A 12944-nucleotide genomic window follows, 5' to 3' on the forward strand; every position below is an offset into this window, starting at 1 on the left:
ACTCAAACCACCATATTGTATGCTCAAAATAATTTAGACCAATTATTGAGTCATGTGTTTATTGGTAAAAGGGTTAAATCCTACTTATTATATGTACCTGAACTACTCTACCTATCTAAATTACAATCACACCAGGTATGGATTAGTGTGTATCTAAGTCATTACATTTAGATAACATCCCCAAATAATGTGGGACTGTAGCAATAAAAAAATTCTATATTTGTATGGTTAATTTCAAATGCACTGAAGAAAATATTCAGTCTTTACTATATATAAGTGACAGCACCAAACAAAAGCACTAGTCTGATCTGCATGGTCAGCAATAATATAAATTTAAAGAGACAAGGCAAAAGTAGAAGTTGGCAAATTGGGAGAAGCAAATAATGAAAAGTAATCATAAAAGGTTAATCCTCTTTACACTCTGCCAACTGCATCGATGTTTTTCTGATCTTCTCCCTTTCCCTGTCACATATATAGGATCAAACTCTTAAAAATATTATAAATATATTTAGATCTCTACTTGAATGATTTTACAAGCAGTGAAATAATCCCTTTGTTTTATTTACATAATTAATAAGTAGATGTTTGTATAGTACAATGATAATACACATACATATTGCCACTTTTTATGTACTGAGAAATAATTCTTTGTAATTTTTGGCATTTTATTAGTTTGATATGTTTTGGAGTCTCTATCCATATATATGCCGTTAATTGGAGATTTGACAAGATCATCAGTGTTTAATTTGTTTACTGCATAACATGATATTGTGTTTTTGCATGTGAAAAATACATTCTAACAGGTCTTTCATTATGCAATGTCTCATCTTACATTGTTTTATTTGAAATTACTGTATGTATTTTACTTCATTTCTAATTGTAAAAAAAGAAGAAGCAGAATTAAATTCAAATTTTTCTAGCATATTTTGAATCATTGCTAATAATTGTTTATTAATTATATCAAATGTTGACAAAACCATGTTTAAAAAAATGTGAGGAAACAAATTCTTTTAGCTGTCATGATAAGCTTGTCATATATATCATGATATAGAGAATTTGCCAAGTGGTGATATTAAGTCCATCTAGGGGAGCAAATTCGATATATCAAAAATTTAAATGAGTAAAAAATAAAAAAGGGGTATCAAAACCAATCCTCTTGCAAAAATTATTCCAATCCACATGCTAGAAAACTACTTAGGAACTCAGCTTTAACTTTATCCAAAGCCTCTGAGAGAGATTCTCCTCCTGGCCGCATTAAATATTCCAAAATAAATATCAGAATCAAGAACAAGAATAATTAAGGAGAAGTGATGGATGTGAAGATACTGTTCAAGGAATCTCTGCCCTATTTATTTTTTCTTGGTTTCTGTAAGTTGTCATCACATTTTAGTCTAATTTTGCACCTGAATGGGGTATCATTATCAGCATATCTGAGATATGGTTTATATATAATAAATAAATCTCTTCATTCCTACATTATTTGTGTCTGGTGACAAGTGGTTTAGTCCTTTATTATGACAAACATAAATTTTATTCCGCATTAGCTTTTGTTGTTTTGATAAATTGTATCAAATTTAATCACCAAGTACCATACCACTCTAAATATAATGAACAGCAACATATAATGATATTTTTTCCCAATTGAATAATGCATATCTTCTCCATGCAGTTGACACATGCATTTGCCTGTGGAATGCATGGTTTTAATTAAAACTGAATCAGATTCTAATACATTCTTTAATCTTTTTTGGTAGTGGTTTAGCCTGGCATATGCCATGCAGTTAGAGCTCCCTCTATGCTATGCTATGCTATGGACCAATTCCACCCCACAACAATTTATACTAATTCCCATTTCAATGGCCAACAATCAATCATTTTCTGTTTCAGAGCATTTCATTTTGATAGTGTATCATTTAGGTCTAGATGCATCCCGTTCTATCTATTTGAGCATGCACAGTAGTTAATATGAGAATGTTATGCATGGATAATAACAATATATATAACTCTACATAATAAATAATATATTGTGACACACTATACTCTTATTTGTACAGTTATAACCAAAATTTCTCTAAGATTTTAATTATATGATGATGATATTCTGCATCTTTATATATATTTTGTAATTAAATTATTATATTAATTTCTTTTATAAATATGGTACTGATCTCTTGAAACGAGTTTAGTATAAATATGATAAATTTATTACATATATAGCATGATACTTTTACATAAAAGCCTGTATAATTTAACTGGTTACATAATTAAGAAGGAAAGGTGTGTACCAATTCATACAGTAGAATGTAGAATCTGGTGTTAACCAAGGTACAAGTCAAGGCCAAGCAAGTGGTCCTATATATATATGCTACTACTGTATTTAGCAGCTAAATGCAAGTATAGAAACAAGTACAATTTTTGCTTTCACTTTTTCATGAGGTCCCACCTTTAACTTGAGATTCTAGAGAGTAGGGAGGATGGTGCATTTTGTTTTCCTTTGCCAAAGAAAAAACAAAAAAGAAAAAGAAAAATTTCAGGGTCCACCTTGCTTCTATATTTTTAAAACGGTGGAGGCTGAATAAGTTCCAAACTTATTGAAGGAGACAAAATAGAAGGTATTCTTATTCTATTCCTTACCTCCAAATAGTTCCATGCAAGCATCTTCTCACAATTTTATTTTTAAATTTTATTTTTCTACCTTTTCTTATATTTCAAGGTGCTCTAGTCAATGGAATCTTTTCCTTTTTTTTTTTACAATCAATTAAGTTCTTTGGTGTCTCTATCTTCATATATACTTGAACATGTATATTATACATAACATTCAGCAAGACCAAATCTATCATATATATATGCTACTAAAGAACTATATATGTACCTTGAGGACTCATAAAATGGTCACAAATATCTAATAATTGATGAGGAGCAAAAAATTTGATGTTGTAATAACTCCCAAGAATCCTCCATTAGAACAAATATAAAGGATAAGTGTTGGAGTTCCAAGCTGAGAGGAATATCAGATTCTACAGAATAACCAAGTCAGAAAAAGAAATAAATTCTAAATAATAATAATAATAATAACCCGCTTTCAAATCTGGGAATATGATTCCCACTTTTTTTTTGGTCTGGGAAACGAATAAGAATGATAATTGGGTTAAAATTGGATCAATACTAGAACCTAATTATGAGTTGCCAGTTAAGAAGTTGGTATTTTTTCATGAATTGTATTTGTTAGCATCAATATTTTTTTCCCAGTACAGATATGCATGTTCATCTGTATAAATAGATTGGTCAAGCTATAGCACATTTGTTAATAGAAAATAATTATACAATTTTCTATTTATTTTTTCTTATTTATTTTTTAAGGGAAGTTGTATTGCAAAGAAACTGTAATGGAATTGGAATAATGTTTTAGCACTATCTTAGAATGGAAATTAAAATTAGAGAAAATGGGGTCCACAAGCACAAACACAAAGTGAGGAAAAAGTATAGTTATAAGGAACATAGTCACATACATTATATCTAATAATAATATTATTCAGGTCACCGAACATAAAAGGATTGAGTGTTTTCCATTGGTTCTATCAAAGATTCCATTCTGCCACATTGGTTCCTCCTCTCTCCATCTTTCAGATATAAATACATGCTTCTTCATGTGCTTTGCGCTGAGGAGTAGTAGTTTGCACTGAACAACAAGAAGAAACAAGCACAATAATTAAGCTAAGTTCACTCATTGATCATCATTATATTATCTGATATAGCAAAGTGATCTGCAGATAATAGAGAGGTAAATGCTCAAACAATATAATGGTTCTCATATCATTAGAGGAGTCCGCCACCTCAATTATAGTTATAACCGGGTTGATAAAATGTGTTTGCAGGTGGAAGAATGTACCATCATCATCATCAAGGGAAGAACATCCATTCTTCAAGTTCAAGAATGGCAATGTCTTCTGAGAGGCACATGTTCCTTCAAGCTGCTGGAAATGGGTCCGGGGGTGATTCTGGGCTTGTGCTCTCCACAGATGCCAAGCCTAGACTGAAATGGACACCAGATCTTCATGCCAGGTTCATAGAAGCAGTTCATCAGCTTGGTGGAGCTGACAGTGAGTAACTCACTATATATCTATAAATTCACACTAATAACTAATAACTACATACATCTCATCATAACAACAATAATATATATTGCTGCTGCAGTTACATATACAAACCACAATTTGGCACCATGTCACTTGTGGATCATCAAATAAAATGAGCATGGAGATTTTTCAATTCTCTAATTAATGCATGCTGTACAATAATCCTTTTTTTTTTCCTTACAGAGGCAACTCCAAAAACAGTGATGAAACTCATGGGAATTCCCGGGCTTACCTTATACCATCTGAAGAGCCATCTTCAGGTAATACAAGAGATTCGAGTTGGTTTATGTCTGATATTTTTAGTGTTATATATGTATATGATCCTTCCTCTCAAGTTAATTGACTCCCAACTATATAAATTATTTTGAATATAGCATATGGAAACTTCTGTTTTAATGCTTTTCTCCCCCCCAACAAAAACTCAGTTGTTTCGCCATAATCATGAAATCACTAGTCTCTTGATTTCCAAGCCCTGTGCACACATGCGTGGGTACATATATTTTTAGCAAATTCATAACATATTATTTAAGGCTGCTAAACATTTTCTTGTCTGGTGGATCAGTGTACATGCTAAATTGCTGTATAAAGAAACAAGTTTCTGTACATATATGATGTGCATATGCAAAGAGCTACAAATAAAATCCAATAAATAACTTGTATATGGTACAAAAAGAATTAATGATATCCTTTTTCCCATTTTGACAACAGAAGTACAGACTCAGCAAGAATCTGCAAGGACAAAGTAATAACAACGTGCCTCACAAAATTAGTAAGTGGATAATCTCTCTTTTCATAATCTTATTATGAAACCACGCACGAATTGAAGATCAGACTCATGTTATTAGTATGTCACACAAAACCAGGTGCAAGTAGTGTATCTACGGGAGAAAGACCCTCTGAAAGCAATGGCACTCACAATCATATGAACAACAACACTTTAAACACTATTCCGTCTTCTCCTCAGTCGTCGAATAACAAGTAAGAAATTAAAAAATTTTCACATACATGCTTCTTGTATATATATATATATATATATACACATAAGTGAGGCACTGCAGATGCAGATAGAGGTGCAAAGAAGGCTAAATGAACAACTAGAGGTGTGTATGTGATACCCTTTTACCAACTTAAATAGAAATTTAACTTTGCTTAGCATCGCACACCTCATTCAATTATGGATAGATCAGTTGAGTTGTCACCCTAATAGTATACGATACTATGATTAATTAGTCCCAACTTAAATACCATACCATGCTTTCACTATATTCATCCCATAATAAATCAAATTAAACCACTTATGATATTATAATATACATTAATAAACACAGACATGGCATCTGTATGTGTGTGTATATATATATTTGGTGTATGTATGTGTATTCAAAAATATATTTTTATCATTCATAAAAGAAAATAAAAATGATTTCGTTCTAATTAAGAAAGAAATTGGAACGGGTTTGACAGGTGCAAAGACACATGCAGGTGAGGATAGAGGCACAAGGGAAGTACCTGCAAGCAGTGCTGGAGAAAGCTCAAGAAACACTTGGGAAACAGGATTTGGGAGTAGTAGGGCTTGAAGCTGCAAAAGTCCAACTCTCTGAGCTTGTTTCCAAAGTTTCCTCTCAGTGCTTGGAGCTTCAAACCAACAACAACCACTTACCAAATAATAACAATAATGACTGCTCCATGGACAGTAACAGTTGCCTCACATCAGAACAAGAGAATCTAAGGCCCTTCATCAATGGCCACCACCATAAATTCATGTTGGAGAGAAACACCACCACCACCACCACCAACTTTCTGACGCCATTAGGGAGCAAGAACAATAATAGTAACAGTGCTGAGAGAAGAAGCTATGTAGTGGAGAGAAGTCCAAGTAACTTGTCTATGAGCATTGGACTTGAAAGGGAGACAGAAGCAGCGATGATGATGAGTAGTGAGAAAGGTTCTCATCATCATCATCATCATCATCATCAAGATTATACGTTGCCACCTTCTTCTTACTTTTCAGCACCAAGGCTTGACCTTAACGCACGTGATCAGGATCAAAGTCATGAAGCAACTGCTGCAACTTGTAAACAGCTGGACTTGAATGGATTCAGTTGGAGCTAATTAATGATAGGTAGTAATGACATACATATATACATGCATGCATGCATGCACGGTTTCAAGCTGTGGTTGTGGCTGTGATGCCAAAAGTTGTATAGGGACATATATCGAACAGTTGGCATGCCAGTGCAGCGAACTACTATATATTAATATTGCCATCACAAGTGGGGATCGGGGTAACAAGAATAGAGAATGCATGAATGTACAAGGCAAATGTATTATTACTTAATCATACAAATTAATTATCCGAAACTATATGTATGCAAGTACGAGAGTTATAAGTTAATTACTTTTTGTAATTTATTTAATAAGTTGAAAGCTGAAACCAAATAGCAAATGAAATAAATAATAGTAGGAAAAGTATTGTTTTACTCTCTAATAAGCTGCTGGGTTGTTTGGTTATTGATCAAGACATGCAAGCCTGATAGATTTTACTTAGCTTGAACAAACTCTAAATTGCGTCTAGTTATGAATAAATAGTTGCAACTAAAATGAAAGTATGAAACATGGCTACATTCAAGAGTTGATGTTCTTTTTTCTTTTCTTTTTTTTTTGTTCAGGACTAGTAGGTGTTGCCGTGTTGGTCGTATGATAAGTTTTGGCCGTTTAAATAAAATAACAATTTTTGGTGATCCAATTGAATTTGAATATGCGCCCATAGTTTGTTTGTTTTAGTCCAAAACCTTTTTATTATTTTTATTCTTAGGTTATGATATTTCCAAAGGATGTTGTAGACTTTAGATACTGTATGCAATTTAATTTTTGGTAGATGACAAAAAGGAGGCTAGTGACTAAAGTTGTGTATGAAATGCAAGATGTGTTACATGTGCATGGCGAATCGGGTCGGGTCGGTCACAATTAACACTTACCCTTCGTCTCTTCCTGTGTTTTTATATATAAATATAAAATAATAAAGAAAACAGAAAGGCACAGCATTCCTTTCCCTTTGTCTCGTGAATCACTTGGCTTTCTCCGCTGCTACCAACCACCGCCGCCTTCTTCATCCCCTTCTCCCTCTTGTAAGCCCCTTTTACTCTCTCTTCATTGCCTTTCTCTTTATGGATTCTCACATCTCCTATTCGTGCAACACTCTGATCCGTTCTTTTTTAAATGATTTTGTCAACCCTTTTTGTTACCATGCTGTTTATTTAACTGTTCTTCAGATCCTTAGGGAACTTGCTTATTGTTTTCCATCTCTTTTGCTCTTTTTTCTCCCCTATAGTATTGGGGGTGTGTCTTTCATGCAAAGGAAAAATCTTTGTTTATTTCTTGATGTAATTATGCGGTACTGTTACAGTTGAAAGGTCTTTGCTTTCATTGTATTTGTGTTTTTGGGTCATGTGTGTGCATGTGGGTGTGGAGTTTGAGCATAGTTTTGTTTGAATATTTGGAGCTTCGAGTGAAGAGCAGAGAGCTACCAGCTTGCTTCTTCTCATACTGCTCCATAGATCAAATGGCCTCTTTTTATACAACGGAATGGAATCACTTCCATCTTTTGTGTAACTTTTGTATCTGGCTTAAATTCATGCAACATTGCAACATGAACCTGATTTGCCATTTGCTTTTAGGATTCAACTTTTTTTTTCCTTACCTTGCCCTCTGTAATTTTAGATGCAGCTGTGCTTTACCCTGCTCTCTGGGAATAATTTGAATTTTTCTTTTGCATGTTGACTGTGCTTGCTACCTAGTTGTAATTTGATGCCATAAATATGGACAAATCATTATGCTTATGTCATATGCGATGTCTTGTTATGTTTTTTTTATAGTGAAATTATCAAAGGATCCTAGAAACGACAGTCCTTGTTTATGCCATTCTTAAAACAATTTTTATGTAATGATACCAGAGTTTGTGAACATCAACATTGTTAATTGCATACCCATGCTTTAATACCTACTTTCATCAACATTGTTAATTGTTAATTGCATAGACCGTATTACATATAGCAATTATACAGTTGCACTTAATATACAAGTTTAGTCTGGTGTTTTGCATCTAATGGATATATTTGCCTAGAAGTGTTCATCTTATTACCTTTAACTGAACTCTAATTGGTTTCAAGTATATGTATATATTGTTTGAACTCTGCTTTGTGCTTGATAACTAGTCCATTCTGTAAGAAGCTAATGTTATATGAATGAATTTGTTTTCAGGGTAGTCATGGCAACCCTATCAACTGTGAATCTTTCCCCACAATGCACGTTTCAAACTGCAATCCCAAATCGATCCAGCGCTGCCATGGTGAAGTGCCCTTCCTCCACTGGGTCGGTGAGGAGTGTTTCCAGATCATTCGGTTTGAAGTCGTCCCATTCATCCAGAGTGACTGCCATGGCTGCTTACAAGGTTAAGCTGATTGGCCCGGATGGACAAGAGAATGAGTTTGAGGCCCCTGATGACACTTATATCTTAGATGCAGCCGAGAATGCCGGAGTGGAGCTCCCTTATTCCTGCCGTGCAGGAGCATGCTCCACCTGTGCAGGCAAGATTGTCTCCGGCACTGTGGATCAGTCTGATGGCGCGTTCCTCGACGAGAATCAACTGAATAAAGGATTTTTGCTAACCTGTGTCTCCTATCCAACTTCAGATTGTGTGATTGAAACTCACAAGGAAGGCGATCTATACTGAGAAATGGGGACTGGGAATCGTAGCTAGACTTAGCAGCCAAATTTGCTTGTTCTGCTTTATCATCATAAAACCTTTGTTTTGGGATTATTAGTGACTTGGGATATGTGTTTTACTACCTACTGTTGGAATTTAAATGTGATAACTGATAAGTGTTACTATAACTCTAGTTGGAATTTTCGTGTTTGGTGAATTTCAAATGTGACAGAAAAGAAAAATCTCGTTGAGTCACCAGAATGTCCTATGACCAATGAAGTCATAAATTCTATATTGAAAGTGTTTCTTCGACTGCAGAAATTAAAATGACTGTTGTTGCTCCTTATCGAAGCCTTGAAGGCCAATATCTAGTTAAGAACTAGTGTTGTTCAAATAAGTATTCCTAATGATGAGAAATGAGGCATTTGCCAATTGCCATGTTATGAGTTATGACAACAATAAAAGAATGATGTAAAGAGATGGAGATCCGAAACACGTGCCATGAGCCGTCTTTCATGGTCATGGAGGGCGTGAGGTGTTCAGTTTCAAGTTTCAACATTGAGCATGTGATGTGATGTCACCACTCACTACTCACTTCAAGTATACGTATGTTGACAAATGTGTAAATACTAAATACTTTACAATTATTATCATTACAAAGAAAGTCTCAGCATTCTGTCTATGGCCAATAACAGAGGCCGCTCCTTCTTCCTCACTCTTCTCTTCCATCTACTAACCATTTCAGCTTCATTTGTGCAAATAAGTTCCCTTGGTTTTGGTATCAACTATGGCCAGATAGCCAACAATCTTCCATCTCCATCAAGAGTAGTGCTTCTTATCAAATCAATGAACGTGACTAGGATCAAGCTCTATGATGCTGATCCGAATGTGCTACTTGCATTCTCCAATTCCAATGTCCAATTTGTTGTAGGCCTTGGAAACGAGTACCTTGCCAATATGACAGACCCTTCCAAGGCTCAATCATGGATTCAGCAGCACCTTCAACCTTACCTTTCACAAACCAAGATCACCTGCATCACCGTTGGAAATGAAGTCTTCAACACCAATGATACCCAGTTAATCATGAATCTCCTGCCAGCAATGCAGAGTGTTCATGGCGCCCTTGTTAATCTTGGATTAGACCAACAAGTTACTGTCACAACAGCACATTCTTTCAACATATTAAGCAATTCATACCCTCCTTCGTCTGGTTCGTTTAGGCAAGATCTGCTTCAATATATCCAACCACTTCTTGCTTTTCACTCTCAATTCAATTCACCTTTTCTCATCAATGCATACCCTTTTTTTGCATACAAGGACAACCCAAGTGAGGTTTCTTTGAGCTATGTACTATTCGAGCCCAATCCCGGTTCCATCGATCCCAACACCAATCTCAACTATGACAACATGTTGTATGCTCAAATTGATGCTGTGTATGCTGCCATCAAGATGCTGGGCCATACAGACATTGAGGTCCGGATTTCAGAGACAGGTTGGCCTTCTAAGGGTGATACTAATGAAATTGGAGCCTCACCAGAGAATGCAGCAACTTATAATGGTAATCTGCTGAAACGGATAGAGCAGAAGCAAGGAACTCCTGCAAATCCATCAGTTCCAATTGATATTTATGTGTTTGCTTTGTTCAATGAAAATTTGAAGCCTGGACCCGCATCAGAGAGGAACTATGGCCTTTACTATCCTGATGGCACCCCAGTTTATAACATTGGATTGCAGGGTTTTCTCCCTGAGATGGTTATTGCATCCAGTTCCAATGTAAGTAGATACTACTCCAAATCTTTGATCTTAAGCTTCTCACTTAATTTGTTAATTTAGATTTCCTTTGTTACACCTACATACCTACCTGTCAAAATTCTCACATACTCTTTGTTTTGTGCATCTATATCTGATCATTCCATTGCTCTTAATTTGCAGGGTTCTGCTGTTAATTTTCTTGCCTGCATAATTACATGCTTTATCTCCGCTTGGGAGCTTTTGAGATTGTGACATTCAGAAGGGAAGGGTCAATGTAAACAGGATTCCCGAATTCATATACATGATTCTTTTGACTTTTGAGACAAAAAGTTATTCAAGGTGAGGGGAAAAAATATTATCCCTACAAATCTTTTTCCTTTTAGTTTTTGGTTGTTAATTTCCTTGTAATTTTATTAGCAAGGGAATTGATATTATTATGTGATGCATTACTATTTCAATTGGAATAGATCTTTTTCTTATATTTTATTATATGTTAATTTTAACCAATAATTAAACATTTTTTTATGGATCATATGCCATTTGGCTATATTGAGTAATGATAAATAATCAACACAAAATCATATAAAATTCACATGAAAAAAAAAACTTATTCCCTGTTTCATTTGAGTATTTGTGAGATAATATGTGAACCACAAATATATTTTACTATTTCTAAAACTTAAAATAAAACTCTTCTGTTTGTATTTAAAGTGTTTATGATCATGAATATGTAATAATCGTTGTAGTGTAGGATCCATTCTATCTTATCTGCAAATAGAAATGATGATGCAGCTGTGTCTGTGTGAAAGTTCAGTTGGAGGCTCAAAAGGGAAAGCGGTTTCTATGCAACCATTGTATTCTTGACTTTACTATAGAGCTGTATACAAATTTAAACAATACGAAAATCATGTGATGGGAGAGTTTTGGAACCATACTTGAGAAATGCTCTGCCTAAATAATATGAATTGAAGCAGAACCTGTTAATGCTGTCCAATTAGTGTTATGTTATGTAGTAAGTGGATTCTTGTGCCGCCCATAACCACCCCAAGAAAAACCTTCCTCTACTCGTTAATTATTATATATGTCACATCATTTGGGCACGTATTTTCTTTCAAAAATTTATGGTTGTAGTAATTTTCTATTAAAAAAAATATGATACAAGGGTCTCCAACTTGCAATCATGCATAAGAATGAAATTCTCCTTGTCTTAAGCTATAATAGAGTCCAAATTGGTTGCATGAGATTGGAGGAAAAGAATAGGTTTGATGATCCTCATGCCAGAAATTCAAACCCCACAAGTTTTTGTCCATGATTGTGAACCTTATCTCCGATATGACATAACCTTTCTCCAATAATTTTGTCTTCCCACGTAAAGTTAAATGTTTTTGGATCACACCTAGCTGGGGTAGTTGATAATCAATTAACTTCCACAGTGATTCATTCACGTACAGTATTGGAATCAAATCCAGTTTACTAGTTTACCATAGAAGTTGATTAATAGATGATTTCTATTATCTCCAATGTTTTTGTGTTGCATAAAAGACACATGTGGAATATTCTAGAACGTGAGGGTGACAAACAAGTGAGCTGGTGATCGCTTGGTGGGACTGGGATGGTCCAGGCCTTTGAAAGTGAACAGCATTTGCTCCTTATTTCCCTGGTAACAATGCTGTCAGAGAGGATTGAATTGAACAATTTATCTCTGCCTCAATGATCATATGCTTCCATACGTGAACTTTTGGTGAATTCAAGAGGCCTTTTTTTACGCAGATATCTTAACACTTGTCAGTTGTCAGCAATATTAACATTACTAATACCACTAGAGAAGATTTAATGGGTTAACAATTTTTTAACCAATATGTAATCCATAGGTTTTTGTTTATTCTCTCTCCTTCATAAAGGAGCATCCTGAATATTTCTCTTTTCTTCTTATAAAATTATCGGTTAAGAGAAGGAAGTAAAATTGACATGGATGGTAACAATATAGTTGAATTTAGAGAATTATACAGGGGTGCATTCCCCTAGGTAGTGCATATGTAGGGGAAAAGGCGTGGATCTTAATGTAATATATATTCATTAACTAATTAATTAATGAGATGATTACAAGAGAGAGACAAAAAGCAGTAAAGATTTTATTATTTTATAATAATTGTTGGAAGGAAAATGAATAACGATGCAGTTGCGTAAAAAGTAAAAAGGCAAGGCATGCAGCATGAACAACACACGGACAACATTTCCACCATCATCCATGCATTTTCCATGAAACCCACTCTTCGCGCTTCTCCTCCTCTTCCTAGCCACCCTCACTTCACGGGCCATGATCCGCCGCCCCCACACGCACCTCAACTCCA

At 34.8% G+C, this 12944-nt stretch overlaps 4 protein-coding genes across 4 annotated transcripts in view; all 4 read left to right on the forward strand.

Moving 5' to 3' along the window:
• Positions 1–3409: 3409 nt before the first annotated feature.
• On the forward strand, positions 3410–6587 carry LOC107476488 (myb-related protein 2). The gene is made up of 7 exons (XM_052259149.1): positions 3410–3781; positions 3876–4100; positions 4320–4396; positions 4845–4905; positions 4982–5114; positions 5176–5236; positions 5601–6587. The coding sequence occupies exons 2-7, from the start codon at positions 3884–3886 to the stop codon at positions 6246–6248; spliced, it is 1197 nt and encodes a 398-aa protein (XP_052115109.1). The 5' UTR covers positions 3410–3781; positions 3876–3883; the 3' UTR covers positions 6249–6587.
• A 540-nt stretch (positions 6588–7127) lies between these two features.
• On the forward strand, positions 7128–9029 carry LOC107476414 (ferredoxin, root R-B1). Its single transcript, XM_016096219.3, has 2 exons — positions 7128–7264; positions 8397–9029. Exon 2 carries the CDS (start codon positions 8404–8406, stop codon positions 8866–8868), a length of 465 nt encoding a protein of 154 aa, XP_015951705.1. The 5' UTR covers positions 7128–7264; positions 8397–8403; the 3' UTR covers positions 8869–9029.
• Positions 9030–9309: 280 nt separating this feature from the next.
• LOC107476413 (glucan endo-1,3-beta-glucosidase 14) lies at positions 9310–11057 on the forward strand. Its single transcript, XM_016096218.3, has 2 exons — positions 9310–10614; positions 10774–11057. The coding sequence occupies exons 1-2, from the start codon at positions 9523–9525 to the stop codon at positions 10843–10845; spliced, it is 1164 nt and encodes a 387-aa protein (XP_015951704.1). The 5' UTR covers positions 9310–9522; the 3' UTR covers positions 10846–11057.
• Positions 11058–12842: 1785 nt separating this feature from the next.
• LOC107476489 (beta-1,6-galactosyltransferase GALT29A-like) overlaps positions 12843–12944 on the forward strand; it is a 1312-nt gene continuing 1210 nt past the window's right edge. Inside the window, exon 1 of the mRNA XM_021137163.2 lies at positions 12843–12944. This exon is cut by the window's right edge and continues 1210 nt beyond it. Coding sequence (XP_020992822.1) covers positions 12911–12944 — 34 coding nt within the window. The 5' untranslated portion in view covers positions 12843–12910.

Source organism: Arachis duranensis, chromosome 3 (assembly GCF_000817695.3).
Source record: "Arachis duranensis cultivar V14167 chromosome 3, aradu.V14167.gnm2.J7QH, whole genome shotgun sequence".
Taxonomy (NCBI): domain Eukaryota; kingdom Viridiplantae; phylum Streptophyta; class Magnoliopsida; order Fabales; family Fabaceae; genus Arachis; species Arachis duranensis.